Here is a 21,191-nt window from a genome sequence, read left to right as displayed (position 1 = left end):
AAACCCAAGGAGCTGCACGTGCACGAAATCTCAGCAAAACACTTGCCACGCAAACACACACAAAACACCTCAACACCTTGGCAAGCACTAAAATATAAAATATAACTTAATCCCAATGAAATTGATATGAAATTTTACACAGTGTGTGCCTTTGCCACACTCAGCGCGGCTCTCAGGGCGTATGAGCAATGTCTTTGCATCTATGTCTGTGTGTGTGTGTGTGTGATGTCTGCATGTGTGTTGGCTGTGTGTTTTGTGTGTATGTATTGCCAGCAAATTTAAATTCCACACATGAGGTGCGAACATTTTTGTTGATTCGCTTGTAAAACTTTATGCCACTCTTTCACTCCGTACTCCACTATCTCTTCCTCTCTCTCTCTCTCTCCCTCTAGCCTGGCCGCTTCTGGGCTGTCATTTTGTTTAGATTTTTCACCCCGGCTGCATTTCTATTTTCCTATGTTTCTGCCTGTGTCTGGCTAATTTACAGGTGTTTTTTTTTTTTTTTTGGTTCCTACTCGTGTTTGACATAACTTTGATGTTTACTTTGATAATTTTAGATTGAAAAAGTTTTTTGGTTGTATTTTGTCGGCACGTAGCAGATTTGATGAAAAGTGAAATTATGAAAGTGTCGTAGAAGTGTAAAGGCTCGCACGCTTTAAAACTACAAGATTTCCAATTTCCTTGCTTTGAGCGGCGACCTTGTTCCAGTTTTCTTTTCTCCCGTTTCACTGTTATCTCAGGCTGCGGTGCGTCTTTTTCTGTTGTTGCCCGCCTACCTTCTCAGTGGGCCACGCCCATTCGCCCTACACTTACTCAGACCTGGGGCGGCGTATAATTTTATCTCACTTAGTGCCCGCTCAGCTCGCAGCTGCTTAATTTTTACACTTGACGCGCACTCGTCGCCTTCCAAATGACATCCCCTGTGGTGCGCAAAACAACGCAAAATTAAAAGCAAAAAAAAAAAAATGGAAAACTGGCACAAAGTTTTACTTGCTGTTGCTTCTCGTTGTCGTTTGGCTGTGAGCTGTCATTGAAGACCACAAAAAAAAAAAAAAAAAAAAAAAAAGAGAAAAAAATAAAAACATGTTTGCAACAAATTATAAACGGTGCGTCATATAAGTAGATGCCATCTGCAAGACCTTCGGATTTTTTCAAACTCAGCATTTAAATGTGAACATAGAAACATACTTCTTAATTTCTATACATCCAATTTATATTTTAACTAATATATTGATGCATATCCGAATCAATCGAATTGATTTAAAATTAATAATAGCAAAGGCAATCGAATTTCAACTGATCTAAACAAAAAAAAAAAAAAAAAAAAAAAAATCTCTAGAATACATATATAAATAGAACAGAACCTTAAGAGTATTGGCGCGTAATTTCAAATCGCTGTACTCTATAAATTTAACTCCGACATATTTGTTTTTGATTTGCCCCATGCCTGAAGGGCCGTGGAAAGTTTTTGGTATATCATTTGTTTTCAGTATATCATTTGACATATTAATAGGCTAAGCTAAGTCTATTATATGGACTTACTACACCCAAAATAAGGAAATAGTCGCTCAACATGAGTATATATATTTCAAATTGCAATCCTTAGTTTCAATAGCTTTTCTCAATAATAATAATACTAAATATATCTGAAACTATTAACTGAGAGCCGGAGCTCGTTTTAATGCCTGCAAATAAATGTATTTTACTCACACTCTGAAGAGAGATTTAAGTATGAAGTCAATATACTCTTTCGAGTGCGCAAAAAGCATATAAATATTATAATTTTATTTTATTTATTTTTTTCTAAAAGAACTAATAGGTTGCTTTGTACATTTGAGCTCAGACATATATATTAAGTATACGCTCCCCTTGCTATATGCTAACATATATGTGTATATATTTACTTTACCGCAAAATGTGCAAAATGTGAAATGTTTATCTACGAAATTATAGTTAAGCGCTGCATTTGCCGTGTTGCGTGTCCACGGGGCAAACCTCAAGAGATTCAAGTAACTCAGTGTCTGAATATTTATGTATAAATATGCATACATGTATTTGTGTGTGTGTGTGTGTGTGTGTGTGTGTGTGTATGTCTGCATAAACCCGAGAAGCGTCTTAACCACTGCTAAAATAAGTAATTTTGTGCACATTTCACTTGTCGTATGACACGTACTTACTTTCAACCACAACCCAAGAACACTGGCTTCTTCTCTGTCCCTTCACTCCCTCTCTCGTTCTGTCACTCTGCAACTATACTAGTTGGCTGTCTGGCTGTTTGTGTTGTGTCTCGAAGCGATTTTCCTACTTAACAGCTAGCAAAAACTTGCAAGTTTCTTGCATCCAATGTGCGCCCTTTGCCCTTTGCCCTGTGCCCTTGTCTCTGGCGCATAACGCGTATTAAGTGCAGTTAGCAACCAGATACAAGATACCAGATACCAGATACAAGTTCGCCAGCGCTTGTTAGCTGACTGCTTCCTGTTGCAACCAGGTTTCCCGCAGATACCAGATCTTAAAGTTGCAATTTGCAGTCTTATATTGTGTATGTACTATAATATAAATTATAAATTCCTATTTATTTTATATTAATTGCAATCCTATTTTTGTTCCGCTTCTTTTTTTTTTAGTTAAAAAACATATATAAAAGTATGCATTAAAATTCAAATTTAAATTATACATATAAATAAATGAAACAGTTTTGTAAGCTAAATAAATAAAAATTTAGGCTTCTTAGTTGAGTTTTTTAAATTTTATTTGAGCGAAGTTTTATTTGTAAAAGTAATAATAGCTCTGACATTAAGACGCAGGAAAACTAAGTTTAATAGCAGGACGTATGCGCAATGGCAACTAATTAAACAAAACTTTCTTTTAATATTTTGAACCAATTTGCTCCCTGCTCTGCGCTCGGGACTCTCTTGCGTGATTGATAATGACAAGCAGTTGCTGTTGGCCGAGTTGCCACCCTCACAAGCTCACAATTGCAACTCAATTAAGATGGCAATCTACTAATAATAGAAATATATATATATATATATATATATATATATATATATATATATATATATATATATATATATATATATATATATATATATATCTTTTTTTATTCGCATTCTGCAAAAATATTTTTGGCAACAACAAAAAGCTCTTTGGGTTCAAAGCTCAGATCCTCAAACGTCTACAATACTTAAGAATTTTGCTTATGTGTATGTGTGAGTGTGAGCAAAAGGTTGCGCAATGCCTCAGATTTTAGTTTGGGTCTATAGCATTGTGATTTGATTCTGTTTTTGGTAAGCGGGCAGCTTGTGCTCGACCTGTCAGACAAATTGCTGCTGATTACGATTTTCTATCTGCAAGAAAGAGAAAATCCCCCCAACAGAAGGAAACTCCAACTTAATATAGTGGCAGACGCGGAAGTCACTATGCAGTATACATGTGTATGAAGAAGAATATGTCGGCAAGGGCTGATAGGAAAGTGACGACTATTCCATCCGATGATGAAATAGTTAACTACGAACATGATAACGAAGACCCGACATATACCCTTTGTCGGCTGTTACCAAGAAAAGTAAATAAAAGTAAAACACAAAAATGCTCACAAAGTGTATATAATTGTTGTAAGGGTTATACAAAAATTTGAGTAACTTTTTTTAGACTTTTGATTAGTATGTGTATTGAAATAAAATGAATAAAAATTATTTTTCTTATGTTTCCTGTCGTTAACAACTGAATATATAATATATATCAATCGTTTTTTTTTTAATTATATTGATTGCTCAATTCGCCATTCATACGAACTATTTCATTCTTTTGCTTCTCAATGACCTGCAACAAATGTCCATTTCCAGGCAGCTCCTTCCAATTTATGGCTGATCCCTGCACGTAAATCGTGAGTTTCGATTGTTTGTTGTTATTGGTCAGGCAGTCAAGTGCTTCAGAGACAAACTCCTCTGTTAGCAGTTGACACTCTCGCATATTCAAGATCACCAAGTTGGGCAAACCCTTTATAAGTTCCATTACCATTGCATTTTTTATGGAAGACATTTGAATATGAAGCGACTTCAGCTTCTGCAGTTTTAGCAAGTGTTCAAGCGGCACTTCTTTACACCACACACAGAAATTTTCCAGGCTGAGCTGGAGAGTGTCACAAATCCTCTCCACGTGCTCAGTCGTTAGATATGCGCCCTTTATGGAGAGACTTTCAATCGTTTCTCCTGACTTGTTTCCAAGAGCAACCAAAAATTCATATTTCAGAGAACTGTCAATCCAAATATATAAATGCTTCAGTGTTTTCAATTGCAGGACTTTCTCGTATGGCAGGCCTTTTATAAGGGGCACACCATATTCAAAGCTTATCAAGTTCGTGAATTTGTTGTCAACAGGCTCCACATAGTCCTTAAAGTGCTGCCTCTTCTTCTCGACAATACCCATTTCGTAATATTTGTTGCTCATCGGATCAACACAAACCGGAAATTCTTTTCGTAATTCATTGTCACGTGGCATTGAAAAATGGGCCATCTTGCCAATTAGAATAAGATCTTTGAAAATGAAAATGAATCTATATTACTTGTATCGACCAAACGAAACGATTTCTTTGTTCTTCAATTTTACCTTGAGTAACAACAAAAAAACCAATCAAAATCAACTGATCGTTCGTGCATGCAAGCCGCACGACTAACACTGACTGACTGACGTTCGCTACACCGACGTTATTCGGTTATTCGGTAAGAGCGCTAAAGCTGCGATTGTGTGTATGTCGCTTGAACGAGTAAGTATGTGTGTACATCTCTCTGTGTGAGTGTGTCTCTCTTTCTCTCTCTCGGCATTGTATCGCTGCATTGTATCGCTGCTACGTACACATTGATCACTGATTAATAGAAACATATATACATTTCTAACAGCGTCTTTTAATGTTTAAAGTTGTTGTCATTATTTCGCATTTTTTTCGGCACGTCGTAATACCCGGTGAATGACTCAAAAATATGAAAAAAATCCGTCGTGATAAGCGGATTGCCGTTAAAAGCATAGACGTACTAAGTGGAGACTCTTTCAAATAAATTTGTATGGGGATTAACCAAGACATCGAATTTTCGTTGACATAACCGGTTGGACGCTTTAAGCGGAGTCGTTATAACCGGACTCCACTGTATATCATACATAGCTCGCAAATGAGTGTTGACACTTGTTCGGTGTCTGCAAACAAGTCTCTTTCACTCACACAATAAAAAAGACTCAGACATAAACTGTTTCTGTTGCGTCTTAGCTCGCTCGTTTCGCTCAAGTCAAACACTGATCGTTTGCTTGAGTTAAATGAAGCAAATTGCCTTTGCTTCATTTTTTATCGGTGGTAATTTTTTCATCGTGAAGAGCATAAAATTCGCTTTAAGGCGAAATGCATTGGTATGTGTTATCTTTAGTAGTATTGATAATAAACATTGCGCACTGCAACAAACAACACTCACAAGGCCTCGTTGGGGAATGAATCAAATATTAATGTTCGAAGACCTAATGGCAATGAACTGGATCCTAGATATACAAAGAAGACGGTAAAGCACAGAGGAGGCGGCATAATGGTTTGGGGCTGCTTTTCATGACAAGGTGTTAAATGGCACCATCGGATTGACCGCATAATGGAAAGATTCATGTAAAAGAAAATATTGAGTAGGGTTATGCTATCATATGCCGACGCCAACATGCCTCTAAAATGGAAATTCCAACAGGATAAAGATCCTAAATATGGCTCCCCAGTAGTTAAGGATTGGTTTCATGCAAATAGAATTGACGTTACTGAGTGTCCAAGTCAGTCTCCAGATCTCAATCGATCTCAATCGAATGGAGAACCTTTGTGGACGCCTGAAAAGGGAAATGTTCAAGACTAACTGCTTCAATGAGAACCAATTATTGGAAAATACTCAGAAGGAATGGAGCACCATTTCTGTGGAAATGTGTAGAGAGTTAATGTCCTTTATGCCTCGAAGGAATAGCAAAAACTTTGCGAATAAAAGCTGACATGCAGGGTATTGCCCACATTCATCTAAATATATTCTAAAAATTTCATGATATTTACAAAGTTTTAATTTTTTTAAATTCTGGTCAGCAAGATCTTGCGTATTTTGTGAAGTATGCCAAAATTATGTTAAACATTATTATTTAAAAAAATTTTATTTTGTTGGTATTATTCTAAGATATGTTTATTTTTGAATACAAGTTGAATTTTTAAGTTATATGGAAAAATATAGACGTCATTACCATTAAAAAAAAAAAAAAAAAAATTCACAAGTATTAATTTGACCATGAGCGTACATACATATGTATATGAGTTAAAGGGTATACTTATGATTCAGTTTTCATAATTCATAAAAAAAAAAAAAAAAAACATTTTGGACTACGTTTTGCACAATATTGATGGCATTTGCCTATCCCTTTAAAAGACTGTCTAATATATTTGTTTTTAATTTAATTTTATGAAGTGAATTTCTTTGCTTTGTTTTTCCAGCGTGCTGTTAATAGATTTTGTTGTAGCATTGTGTATAATGATTGTTGTTGCAACTAATTAATTTGCAATGAGTGCGCTATGTGCTAAAATTGCGAGACTATTAAATATTTTATGCACATAATTTAATAAAAAAAAAAAAAAAAAGTTTTATTAAATATGCGTGTGTGTCTGCAGTCTCATGCATTTAAATTAGATATATAAATTCTTTATTAGCATGTGAGACAGGATGCAGCAAACAGTAAAGTCAGATATATGAAATTTACATTGAAAAATACGACATTAAAATTGAAATCAGTTTATTTATATACAAATTGATTGGTATATACTCTATGTGAAGCATGGGCAACTACAAAGAGAGTATTTTCTAGGCCGAAAGGCTTTTGTAAGAGCTCAATAAGCTTTTTTCACATTGGCAATCAGATGTCAATCAATCGAAACCCCTGTCCAAGAGTCAAGTACTCCGGCAACGCGACTAAGTCCCGACCCAGTTTCTTTATTTTTTTTTTTTTCTCTCTGTTTTTATTTGTATTCAACTATTTGGTCTGCAAATCCACACACACACACACACACACACACACACACACGCATAAAAACAAACAGAATGACGGCCCAAGCTGTGCCGTCTCATCAATAATAAAGCCAGTCGAATAAACAGGATGTAAGCCTCAAGGCGCCGCCAGCTGCTGGCTGCCAGTTGCCCCGCCTCCTCCGCAGAGTCGCTCAATCAGCGCGACCAAGTGGAAAATGCCTGCGCACGGCGTCTAACACCTTGTTAAAGCGAAGCCAACCCAAGAGTTACGCAGCAGCAACGCTCCAGATATCTAAGCACAGGAAGACAGAGAAAAAGAGAGAGAGAGAAAGAGATAGAGAGAGAGAGAGAGAGAGAGCGAGGTACCCATTCGAACGCGCAGACTTATTAACATTTAGATGAAATGCCGCGCCAACTTTTTTGTCGGCCGTCGTGGAGTTTGGGGTTTTAGCATTTGAATGTTAAGCTCTGGCGGTTGCTATTATTTACCGTGATTTAATTTATATGGTAAGGTTGCATTTGAAGTGCGCTCGGAAGCTTCTTTGATTTGCTCGCTAAGCACAAGGCCTAGATAATTTGCATAGGCTAATGAACAGTGCTGAAGGAAACGCAATGATTGAGAAATTATCGATAGCCATTAAATGGTCAGCTCTGTCTGTCTCTCTCTCTCTCTCTCTCTCTCTCTGTTTCTCTTTCACTCTCAATTTCCTAAAATTTTAATAAAATAGAAATTCGAATAATTCAAAGTGTTTGGTTCTCAATTTTCAAATATACAATATATTTCTACGGGGCCTATTCTACACTTAGAACGAATTCACCCAAAAAATAGCATACTATTCACCATTTAAACATTGTAAACATTCACGAATTAAAATAGGCATAATGGTTTTGTGAAGTATACGTCACGCTGTCTTGAAATTTGTAAAATAAACTCTTGAGCACTCTCGTCTGATAAATTGTTAAGATTTTCCTGTTACTAGGAAATGCCATTTCCGGTAAGAAGTACAAGAATTTGGAATATGCGAAATTTCGGAATGTATATTTGTTTAATCCCTAATCTAAGATACATATTTATATGGCCCACTTGTCACAATATTTGCATGCCAGCAATATGTTTGCATTCTCTGTTGCCTGTAACGCCACAGTTTAAGATTTGAGCTTAGATTTAGGCAATGTCAACAGCACTTAACTTCACCCAACTCTTATTTGTATGACAGAAAAGTAAAAATAAACAATATATATGCTTTATCAACTGTTCAGTGCTTTTACACAATAGCTAGAAAATCGTAGAAATATATCTGGTACCACAACTTTTCACTTCCTGCACAAGTTTTTTGGGCTGTCTATTGCCTTGACGAACGCTGCAAATTGCGTCGCCTCAGGGTCGAGACAATTGCCCGACATGGCCAAACTGTGAGCATCAAGGCAAACGAGAGGCAGACAGACAGCGGGCACCGTCAGACAGCCAATTGTCTCAATTTCTTGTATTTTGTAGGGAATGCAAATTAAATGCAAATAGCAAATTGTTTGAGAACTTAGACATGGCTTACAGTTCAATGTTAGAATGTTAACTAACAAACGACAAAACAGAATTCTGCCAGTTGACGGCTGGTGCTCTCATTAGTCATGCACTCAAAGTGCGAATGGCCGACTATCGGGCCAAAAAAAAATATATGTAACAGAAATTGCATGATAACAGCGAAGAGGCTGGTCGCCTTGAAAATGCTCTGCTATAATGCCAAAATGACTAAGACAAACTAAAATAAGTTCATAATAAACATGTAAAATACCTAAAAATAACAAACCTAAAAACAAAAAAAAAATAATCATTACTCATATATCCATTACTGTAAATACAACACACAATACTGTTAAGTAACTATGTAAATACAACTCGAGTGCTGAAGGCCTTTGCCGCCATAGCCCTAATACTAAGCTAGCCTTTAATTTTATTATTAATAAGTTAGCTCTTAAATAAATAAATAAATAGCTCTAGTCGGGACTGCTCGACTACAAGATCCCCTGAACCCTTCTGCTTTTACAAATTTTTATAAAATACATATAAATCTACATTTAAGATTTACTGACTCTAGCTCGAAGTGTGTAGGGGATATCAATTTTTTTAGCGCCGTAAATATACATATGTTTGTACGTACATGTGTATATGCATGTATGTTTATATGTATATGTACATATGTGTATGATATTGGGCTACGTGCTTTGTTTCACGTCTATCACTGATACGCTTTCGAGACGCGTCGCGCGTCTTTATAAAGTGTGCTAATTATACGCATGGCAATATGAGTTGGTGTGGGTGCTCCAGATAAAGAGAGTAAAGCAACACGCAAACAATTTTATACGCTTAAATTGTAGTTGTATAAACATATATATATATATATATATACCGGGATTCTGATTTTCTATCTTAGCTGCGCGTATCAATGAATTCCCAGTGTGTCGCTAAACTCGACCCTGCTGCGAACGACATAACTAGCCGTCTCGCTCTCACCCAGCGACACACGGGACCACGTTCAGCAACAGCTATTGTTGTCTCTCTCTTGTGACAGTGCATCCTTTAATTGCCCTACAATACTAAATCAATCGATTAAATCACGATATCAAGATATCAAATTGCAATTTCAACAACAGTGTAATATCGCACTGATACGACATATATTTACATAAAGCTGCATCCATAGCTTTAAATTCGCTTCAATTGAACTGCGACAGTGACGTTGACAGCAAATTATTTGCAGAAAATAACAGCGAAGGTGAATCAAGCTAAAGAGCAGAGAACAGCGAACAGAACTGAGCAGAGCAGAGCAGAGCAGAACAGAACAGAGAGCGCTGAGAGGGTAACGTGGTAGCATGGCATGAAATAATGCTACACTTTAGCTACACAAGGGGGCAAAGTGAAGAAGCAAAAGGCCACAGTCAGTCCATAGTCCATAGTCCATAGTCCATAGTCCAGACAGGCGAGAGGCAATCGAGCATAGAGCAAAACTGCATAGCTGCTGGCGAAAATAACTTGCAATTAGTTGCTGTCATTTACCAGCGTTTACAGATTCCAGTGCGGAAAATTGTGAAAATAATTTGCTTAAATTTAAAGACCACTCGTGATGACAATGATAATCATGATGCTGAAGCACAAGTGTGAGAAGAAGAAAAAGAAAATCTCAGCCGGCAACGATAAATATAAATGATATTGCGAGCTACGTGTTGGCTGTGTTCGCTCACGTTGTACTCGAACTTCAATTTCAAGGGCATTGCCGGCCCTGACATTGGCAAATGTGCAACAACAATAGGTGTTGGCTCTCTTTGGGTTTAGATAAGGAAAAGGAAACGGAATTCTTGTTAAATTGTCGGTCGTCTTGGCTAATGAAAATCAAAGAAATTGAATTGACAAAAAAAAAATATAAATAAATAAAATGGATGTCTGGTCGAAATTACGTCATCAAACAAATATACATATGGGAAACGTGCTTCGAAAATCAGAGCGAATAAAATGTTTAAAATAATCAATAACATAACAGCAAAATAACAATATATTTAATTCAAGCAATCAAAGAGTCCACAATTATTATTATTATTATTATTATTATTATTATTATTATTTTTTATTTTTTTTATTTTTTTTATTTTTTGTTAAATAAACTTTTTATTATTTTCGATCGATTTATCGATAGAAATGACCAAAAACTACAGTACATTCAGAAAATACAAATTATTTACTAGAACTCAAACAATATGCTTTTCACTCGTTTTTCAAGCTTTTAATTTTAATGTTGTTTAAATGTTGCTTTATAATAATGAGCCAAAGTGGCCATAGTGATACAAGCTATACCATTTGTGTGTAGCAATACATAATAGATATATGTACATATATATTGGTCTCTCACTTACTCTCTAGCGCTCATGCAAGCGATCGTATTTGATATACATCCTCTTTGCTTACTCTCAGCGAACATGCAGATGAGCAAACTCTTTGTGTGTGTTTGTGAGTAAGCATGCCTGCTCTCGCAGCTCAGTAATAATATATACATATACATATCTTACTCTCTTGCGCTCTCGCATGCAATTGTACTCTAGCTGACGTCATTTTGTAAGCAGCAGTCATGTACATGCTAAATTAATTTTTAAGTGAATTATTATACTCATTCACGAAAGTGAATTAGTATATTGGTTTTGTGCAATGTCCGTCTTGGTGTCCGTCCGTCTGTCCGACCGTCCGTCTGTCCGTCTGTCCGTAGGAACGCAATCTATTTTGGCGCTATTGATGTTTGTTGAAGAGCTAGAAAGCTGAAATTTGGTATGTAGGTCCGCGTCGACCACCCTAGATCACAAGCTATGGCGGATATATCTCCGCCCATTGGGGGCGTGGCAAATCAGAAAAAACTGTATCTCCAAGAGTTTTACAGCTAGAGCGCACGTCAGCTAATGTTATGATTCTATAAAGTCAAAAGACAAAATTATAAGTCTACGCCCATTAGGGGCGTGGCAAATCGGACCTGAATATATAGTGATTTTTTAAATTCCGCTATATTTTGGAAACTATTGATGCCAGAGACCTCAAATTTTGTATATACACTCGGGCTGATCACCCAAGACCAAAAAGTTTTGTCGGATATATGTATGTCCACCCACAGAGGGCGTGGCAAACCGCAAAAGTTGATATCTCCTAAAGTATGATAGATAGAAGCTTCAAATTTAGATAGTTAAGTTACCAGTAACCTCCTCCATCGATGACCCAAAAATAATTTTTACGCCTCTTGCGTGGCATATCGAAAAATACCCTGTAATTTTCACATTTTTTGAGGGTAAGCATTCAAATTTTGTAGTTAGGGTACCGTTATCACGTTCTGAAACCTGACCAGTAGGGGCGTGGCAAATCGGATATTTTCTACAGTATTAGAGCGAAACTTAACTACTGAATTGTTGATGGGATGTGAATGAGTATTCCGCAGTCGGTAACGCCCGGCTGCAACGTTCTTACTTGTTTTTTTGTGACAAAAACTTGTGCATGTAACATTTATAATAATATTTATTTGAGGGATTAACTATTATAATAATATCATTTTGCACTTTCACATTAATAATACTCTACTTGTTTATTTTATGCAAAACTTGCGATAATTCTGCAGAAGGCTTACACTCTGTGTGCCATTAGCATGAACCTTTTGAAAAGTAGAAAAAAAAAAAAGCGAAAGGCTTAAGGCAGTTGTCAACTTTAAAAACCTCAGCACACATGCTACACCTCTCTTTCGCGTCTAAATCCCATCGCCCAGCAGCTCATTATTATGCGAAAGTTGTGCGCCGGCTGAAAATTACATTTTGATGTCGTCTTCGGCGACATCGTTCTGATTCGTTGATATTTTAATGGATTTTGTATTGAGTCAATTTTTGGGCTCGAGCCGCACAAACCGAAATTCCTTTAGGCGCCAGCCTGTTGTCACGTTGAATTATCCCTTTGAATGACTTGAGTTGAGTTGACACGGTAAAAGTTTCAACCACAGGTGAAGGGACTCTGAAGTTGGCTTTGTGGTGGAGGTAATCTGCATGTGAATAGGCAAAAAATAAATAAAAATAAAAAATATAAATAAATAAGATAAAATGCGCCTAGACAACAAATGCCTGAAGGCATAACAATTTATCTGCACGAAAATGGCTTCCAGAAAAACGAGTTTAAAGTAGTTGTGTGGAAATCTTTAACCGAAACAGTTTTCCAACTCAACATGTGGTTGAACGGAAATCTACTCTAATTGCTTCGTTATGCCGGCTTTACTTGCTATCGGCAAACAACCCCCCCAATAGCTGACCCATTGGCGACCCCGGCTTAACACGCCTCTGCACCATAAATTTCAATTAGTTTGTCGTATTTTATTTGAAAAAAGTAACAAAATTCCTGATTTGCTTTTTTTGTTTTGTTATCTCAGTCGTGACTCAGAAAAATAAGCAAATCATTCTCTTATTGCAATTTAATTTGCCTTTCTTTTCTTGGATATAGAACATGCGCAATAAATATTTAAAATACGAACAAGAAGTGTGCTGATAGCTACGAATATTAAATACACTCTCATTAACAAATAAGAATCTTATCTTTAACATAGAGTTTGTTATTTTAAGTATAATACAAATATATAATAATATATAATAAGTATACAGGCTAAACAAATTATATAAAATATAAACAGTTTTTCCAGCCGAAGGCCCCTGCTGCCAGTGCTTAGTCTTAAGTTAGAGTCAATTTTATATTAATTGTAACTTCTTAATAATAATAATAATAATAATAAAAAGTTTTTATCTCAATATATTTAAATTTGACTTTGAGATATTATAAAACACACGCAATTTATTTAATTTACATATTTAACTTATTCAGCTTCGTAAACTCCTTCACTCAACTTATACACCATTATTTGGGGATCTGAAAAACCTTTTTCTACTAGTTATATGCATGTTAAGAAATCCATTATACCACGATAACCCATTTTAAATGGGTTCAGTAAATCAATGGGGTAAGTAAATCAACTGGGGCTTACAACAATTTATTTAAAACAAAGATTGCTAGATTACATTGGACTTGCCTTGTTTATCGCTTTTGAGCTAAAAGAATGTTTAATTTCATGGAAATTCCCTTAAATTGGTGTCAAAAATTGCAATAATGGTCAGTCGAGCTAAAAGAGAAAGAGACATGGCGAGAATTTGAGAGAGGGTGAAGAGCTACGGTACTCTGTGGTATAAATTCCCCTTTGTGGACTTTGCCAGTTGCAGGTCGAAGAACTATCCGCAAATGTAGCACCAAATGCGCCTGGCCGTAAAATGCCAGCAGACAATGCAAATTGCCAGCAAGACGGAGTCGCTTCAGCCGTGTTGTTGTGGTGCCAAGAATTGCCGGGAACTGCAGAGTGGCTGCTGTGGCTTTATTGCATGCAAATAGACAACAACAACAACAACAACAACAGTAAAACACACAGACATTTGGCCGAGACACGTGAAATGAAGTGCAAATCTTATTAACAATTGCTTCCAGCAGCAGCAGCAGAAGCAGCCAACGGTCTAGTGCAATTCGGTTGAGTGTTGAGTCCATTGGGTTCGCTTTTGGGTCTCTACAAACTCGCCCCCTCCCTAAAGCTTTTACCCAGCTAAAGCGCCTTTGAGACTAGTTAGAGCATGTCCTTTGGGGCTTTGGGGCTGGAGATTCGGTTTCGTTTAAGATGCACAATTGATTTAAAGGTGATTAAAGGTGTTTTTAAACAATTTCATGAGTTGAATAACGACGATTAAAAATGGAATACAAAGAGTCAGAAAGAGTGAAATTATGTAAAATATACAAATTATGTAAAATATAAAGATATTATGATTAAGAATAAATAGAAAAAATACCAAATAATAATAAAATAGAATGAATAAAAACTAAAAAATAGTGAAATAAAAATATCTAATATGTATAGAAATAATAATAAATAACATATAAGAACGAAATAAATAAATAATAATAAAAAAAAAACCAGATAAATTACAAAAGCGTTAATAAATAAAATATGAAATATTTACTATCAATTTTGCATCAATTTTATTTTATTTTTTTTATAAATAAATAAATACGTTTACCAAATTTAATAAAATTAATATTTATTAAAGTACTATGTATAAATTATTATTATTATATTATAATTAAATTAATTAAAATAATAATTATAGTACAAAAAATATATAATATATATATATATATATATATATATAAGTTCAATTCTATACTTTTAATAAATAAATATTTGTTATATTTGTAATACGCACGTACTGCTTATAACTAAATCATATTATTCCATTCACAATACAAAAATAACTTCCTATAAAAATACTCAGAAATACCTAATCAAAGGCAAAAATTTAAGATTTTTCATTTCCTCTTAAAGGCACCATGAAAATACCTAAAGAAATTGTGGGAAACCTCTTTCCTTATGTATTCTGAATGCGTCGCTTAATTTAAATTAGAGGTTCCATTAAATTTTGCGTGAATATGCATATATCTTAATACTTTTAGGTGACATCTGACAAAGAGAATAACCCAAATATCTTCATGGCGTCTCATAACTCAGTGGGTAAAACCAATTTGGTGGGCCCGGCGGTTGTTGCGCTTGTGTTTTCCCATTAAAGTCAACTAATAAATATTCCAGGCAATCGGACAGCAATGAAGGGTCGCGGGGAGTCAAGCGGGTACGCAGCTAAAGTCTCAGACGGATATTAAACACTTAAATGCTAGCATAATTTTTACTATTCCAGCGGCTAAGTATTTAATTTAATGCGTCGCTCGGCTACGGAAAAGCTAAGCTGAAAACAAATAAATTGAGCTGGTGGCCAAAAAGGGCGACTAGGCCAGAAGGAGGCAAGCAGCTGGCAGCCGACAGTTGGATAGACAGGCAGACGGCAGACAGCAGCAGGCGGGGCAGAGAGTTGGGGCTGTAGGCTTTGGTTGGGGCTTGGCTGGCTGCCTGCCCACACAGTAGTGGGCAAATTAAAGATTAAACGCTGGCAAAAATATGCTATGGGGTCAGTCACTGGAGGGGCTGGAGAGCTCCAAAAACAATGCCCACCCAGCCAGCCAGCCAGACAGACAGACAGACAGACAGCGTCGAGAAGTGAGAGCTGGAGAAGGAATGGGGCCCAAGCTCAAGTCAAACAAAAGCCAAATGAAATGAACGCACGCTTAGCTGAGAAGCTGACGCCAGTCAAGTCGAAGTCGAAGAGGGGAATGAAGCGGTCAATAGGAGCACGAGGAGGAGCAGGAGCAGGGGCTGAAAGAGCAGGAGAATCCGGGAGCAATGGTTCTCTGCCAATTTATGCGCATTATTAAAGCGAATGCATGAGATGCTTCACATGCCAAAGGTGAGCCCATCGTGCGGATCCAAGTGCACGTCAGGGGTTGCGTGGGCTCCAAGTCTGGCCTGCTCCGGTGATGGCCACGTACATACGTACATAGGTGTCGTAAACGGACATTTATTTATGTAGATTTGTGTTGAAGGCAACAGACTGTATGTGTCTGGTAAGAAAATAAAATGGTGGACAGGGAGAAATGTTTTTTCTTATTAGAATTATTAAATCAAGGTAGAGTTGGTCTATAGACAGACATGAAACTTCAACGAGAAATAAATACACAATAATGACAAAATTTCTACATGCTTTAAAAGTGTAAATTAATATATCATTAATAGAGTTCTCTATAATATGATAACAGTTTATATAGATTCAGCTTAATTCAATTGGATTCTAAGCATGTATGCAATCTTTTGTGAAGTGCCATCAACTACAAAATACTCGCTCACTCTTTGAAAGTATTTAAAGCGGTTTTAGGTAAATCTTTAGAAGGCCTCCGCAGCAATTTAGCTCTTGCATTTTTGAGTTATAGGCTCAAAACTGTAGAAGATAGATACAGCTATTAGTTGATGTGGTTTCAGTTTATAATGGGCATGTCTAAACTAATTTATATTAGCTATATATTTATTACCTTCACTAATCAGTAGCTGACTCGAATTAGGAGAAGACTCAGCCGACATCATGCGCGAGACTTGCTTGATATAAGATAGATATATTGTAGCCTTCAAGCTTCAGCTACACCCCATATACTCTTGCTTCCCTTTAGCATTTTATTGTGTGACTCTTAACGTTAATGGCTCTATTATTTAATTTCGGTTTATTTATTCTTTTTCACATTCACTTCACAGTTGCCCACTATAATTATAAGTTATATCATGTTTAGCCCCTATCAAAAGCCACAATACTTGATGATATTATTATTCCAAAATAAGGATGTAAAAGTAACCGAAACATAAAAATGCGAGCCATTGAGCAAATGTAGCTGCTTCATTAAACGTAAATTTTATGGCTTTAACATTAATTTATGCACACTTCAAATGTGGCTGAAATTATAAGATTTTAATAAACTCGCTCGGCCGTCCAATGTGCTGCAGTGCATCGCATTAAGTACGCGCCATTTAAACGGGGCCAGGACCGGGGCCAAACAATAGGCATAAAAATCAATTATGAGCCATTAGCCGGGGCACAACAAGCGCTTCAGACTGTTTGGCCAGGAGCGAGCTCCAAGGGACTACTCATGCCCTCATGCTCCTGCCCATGCCCATTCACAGCAGAGCACAGCACAAGTGTGGCTCATAAATCATCTGGCAGGCTGTTGCGCCGACTTCAGGCTTTGCCAGTTTACATATACATATATATGTATGTATGTATATATATATAAAGCAACTCCTCGATTTCCCAGTTGTTCACGCATTAAATATTTATTTAGCAAGATTTTAATGGAGCCAAAGAAGTTAAGTGTGCAAATGCCGAGCAACACGCAGCAGCAGGTGAATCTGCCAGGCAGCCAGACTAACGTGTCCTTTGTGGGCGTGGTGTGTGTGCGTATTTGTTGGTGTTTGTATTTTATGTAGTTGACAGCTGTAGGCATCGGATTTTGCTCTGTGCGCACAGAGCAGAGCGGAGCAGACAAATTCATTTCATTCGTCCGGAAATTAAATGCATGTTTGACCTATTTAAATTTTTGAAGTAGCGTTTTGAAGAGCCTATGAAATATAATTTATCGTGAACACACATTTCAATGAGTCTGTGCAAGATTGACTATAAATTGGTACATGAGGGTGAGCTGAGGCTTAAGCTGGATTGAGAAACTAAATGCCATTGTGCTAAGAGCCATTGAGATGCAAAGAGAAATTCTAAATTGAAATCATAAATATTTGTATTAGCATATGTTAGAAAAAAATATTAAATAGCATAAACTAAATGGTTTGCTGGTTAAAATCTAAAATTTCATGAAATTTATTTATAAAATTTATAGCTTGTTGTTTTTTTTTAAATTATTATTAAGTGTAGATCCTGTACATCAGAAATAGTACTATAGCAACAGAAGTAAATGATTAAATGAAGAACCAAACCCCATAACGAGTAATCAGGATTTCTATTTATAGCTTATTATTAATATTATCTTCATTTCATTTTAAAAGCTTTAATATCAATATTTTAATATAATACTTTATATTGTTTTTTTTTTTTTTCATTTTAGATTCCTTTAACTCTATGTATGCAATGGATAAAGTTAAGAAATTCCGAACTTTGGTGATACTGTTTTAAATAAAATAACTGAATTTCTAATACTTTGCAGAACAAGTTAGATCTCAATAGTAAGTAAAAGTAGTTAAACAATTAAATAGAATCAGATGTCTTACCATTTTTCCATCTCATCTAGTAACATATACTTAAAATACGCACCTCAGTTTGATTAACATGCAATGCGGCAAATTTGCTAAATTTACTGCTAATTACAACACACTTTAGTATATGCGGTAGAAATTGAGTTTATTAAAGCTGAACTGGCTGAGGAAAAAGTGTTGCTGCCATTTGCGAGAGTGTTCGCTCATTAGAGGCTCGAAGGGCATTTGTGGCTTAATTAGCGACATAAAAGCAGCTCACACCCAAGATCCTAGTTAACTGTGTGGTTCCCCCCTCCAGCCCCAACTGCCATCAGCTGGTCATGTGACACTTCCGTCACGGCCTCCCTCCCTCTCGCTAACGTATTGCTGCTTAGTTTGCCGCTCACGTTGCTCTTTTGTGGATGGGGGGGGCAGAGGAGTTGTGGGCGTTGGGGGTTACTTTTATGACTGATTATGTTGTTTTTCGGCATTTAATTGCCACTTGGACTGCGTGCGGATGTGACTATTTTTATAGCTAATGAGCAGCTTGAGTTGAATTCCTCGTCCATTCAAGCAGCATCAGGTGTATTCGGCATTATAATGCTTGGTGTGGGTAAATGGGCACAGATGAAGGTCTACGAACTGTCCAATAAAATGCAAGAAGTTATGTGCGGGTTGTTAAAAATGCGATAAATTAAAATAAATGGTTGGTTGGCGTATCCTAGGGGGATGTGGGATGTGCTTGTCGGCGTTTGGACTGGTTGGAAGGAAAAAATAAAATTATAGAGGTATTTCGGTAAGAAAGAGTTTAATATACGCGTCTATAAAAATGTGTTTTATAAAAACAATAGACATATTAAAACGAAAAATACCAAAAGACAAAATGATAAAAACTTATAAGAATGTACGCCATTAAAAAAAAGAGAAGACATTTTGTATGTCTTTACAACTAAATAAACAATTAATGTTTTCGTTAATATTACATTGGTCTCTCTCTTTCTTTCTTACTTTTCCGATCGCGGACTAGATTGCCCTAGCTGATATTGTCATCCTATTCACACGCTCGTTTTATTTTTAGAATATGAATGGTACTCGCGCTTTATAAGTTTTATGAGTCGGACAGTGAGATAGTGTGTGAGAGAGTTGTTGAGAGACCGATATACGCTATGCTAGCTCGCTGTGTATGTTTACTCGGTCTCACACAGAAACTCTCCCACGCACTACCTGAATTCCTCTCAGAGAGTCGCTGCACACAGACATAGTGTGCGAGCAAATCAGATATATTTAAAGAGCGCTGGTTGTGCTTGCTAATATTGTTATCCCACTCGCACTTTCGTTTTACGTTTGGAATTTAATGGTGCTGGTGCTACTCTCGCACTCACTGTCGGTAGGTCAACTAATCAGTGAGAGAGTGTGTGAGAACGATCCACGCTATGCGTGATATGGTCGCACACTATATGGCTGCCATGCTCGCTTGCTGTGTATGCGTACTAGATCTCACACACACACTCTCCCACGCACTACCTGAATTCCTCTCAGAGAGTCGCTGCACACATAGTGTGCGAGCAAATCAGATATATTTAAAGAGTGCTGGTTGCGCTTGCTAATATTGTTATCCCACTCGTGCTTTCGTTTTGTATTTGGAATTTCATGGTGCTAGCGCACGATACATACGTACGCGCGGTCACGCCTATTTTGTCTCAATACTTTTGCTTCTCAGTTCGATAACTATTTAATAGTGTGTGATTTTAGTAATACTGATTGACTCTAACAGCCGTTTTCATATATCAAATGTTATGAGCAACCTTATTAAAGTCTGGAGTTTACTTATTTAGCGCTTCTCAAATGTCATGTCAAAAATTGTCGTACTGAAAAATGAAATGTTAGCTATTTTGCAGGCAGACTCAGCTGCAGCTACCAAATTACTCGAGCTGTTTGACTTAATGGCCGTTCAGATTGGCAGCAAACAGACGGCAACACAAAGAGCCAGCCATAGATTTAGAGAAGGATGACAGACAGAAAGAGAAAGAAGTAGAGAGGCCGTGGAGAAGAGATGGACGACACACATACACAGAGTAAACGTCAAAAGAAAACGCATTACTTGCAGCGCGACGGGGCAAAAGAAGTATCAACTGAAATTATGCGTTTGCACAAGACATAAAGCGAGCTGTCAAAGTAAACGAGTATTAGGCCATGTTGTACCCTGTTAAAGTTGAATTCAGTGGAAAAGTTTAAATCGACATTAAGTATCAAAATTATAATTTTATATACAATAAAAAATTGCAAATTAGAATTCATTTTTGTAGAACAGATCAAACTTTTCATCTTCTATAGGATCTTGACCGTCCGCATTCTGCACATAGCAGGTCTCCATGCACTCGCTTCTTGTCGCAAAACGATTTGGATTTCCACCGCAGCCACTGTAATAGAAGTGTACACAACGATTGCTTACATAGTCATAGCCGAAAACACGAATTTTAGCATCGCATGGACCAGCATCGGCCATATAAAGGCATTGAGCTGCGTAAAAGGTAGAACAATCATATGTTAAATTGACTGATACCAAAATTAAATACGTACGTGCTCTAATAACTGTGTTGAAGGCCGCCAGTGCTGTGCTAATAAGCGTTAGAAAATAAGTTAATTGCATATGATTCATGATGATGGAAATGGAAAGCCACAGAAATTCTAGAAATAGCTAGAATAAAATTCAAATACAGTTACTTAAAGTGAATAATCAAGGCTAAATTGATGTTTGACAATGATTCAGAGCTGATATACCCCGTATGGATAGCATGGTTAGCTGAGACACATATGTACATACATATATACTCAGCCAGTTTCTCTCTAAGTCTGCTGGCTGAATTGCACTTTGGAGTAGTCGCAGCATAGCACTTCATCATTTTTATTGCCAAGAGAAACATCACTTCCTACCCACTGTTTGCTGTCTTTTCTAAAACCAAAA

The 21,191-nt window shown here is 36.6% G+C and overlaps 2 protein-coding genes across 2 annotated transcripts; both read right to left on the bottom strand.

Moving 5' to 3' along the window:
- Positions 1–3,587: 3,587 nt before the first annotated feature.
- LOC122757201 lies at positions 3,588–4,689 on the bottom strand. Its single transcript, XM_044008726.1, has 2 exons — positions 4,609–4,689; positions 3,588–4,535 (listed from the first exon to the last, which is right to left on the bottom strand). Exon 2 carries the CDS (start codon positions 4,513–4,515, stop codon positions 3,757–3,759), a length of 759 nt encoding a protein of 252 aa, XP_043864661.1. The 5' UTR covers positions 4,516–4,535; positions 4,609–4,689; the 3' UTR covers positions 3,588–3,756.
- A 15,779-nt stretch (positions 4,690–20,468) lies between these two features.
- Positions 20,469–20,989, bottom strand: LOC6576596 (kunitz-type serine protease inhibitor). Its single transcript, XM_002002549.4, has 2 exons — positions 20,807–20,989; positions 20,469–20,746 (listed from the first exon to the last, which is right to left on the bottom strand). The coding sequence occupies exons 1-2, from the start codon at positions 20,883–20,885 to the stop codon at positions 20,514–20,516; spliced, it is 312 nt and encodes a 103-aa protein (XP_002002585.2). The 5' UTR covers positions 20,886–20,989; the 3' UTR covers positions 20,469–20,513.
- Positions 20,990–21,191: the final 202 nt, after the last annotated feature.

This window comes from Drosophila mojavensis, unplaced genomic scaffold (genome assembly GCF_018153725.1).
Source record: "Drosophila mojavensis isolate 15081-1352.22 unplaced genomic scaffold, ASM1815372v1 contig_36, whole genome shotgun sequence".
In the NCBI taxonomy this organism is placed as follows: domain Eukaryota; kingdom Metazoa; phylum Arthropoda; class Insecta; order Diptera; family Drosophilidae; genus Drosophila; species Drosophila mojavensis.
The sequence above is the reverse complement of the archived record's forward strand: the minus strand, read 5'-3'. Positions and strand labels throughout refer to the sequence as shown.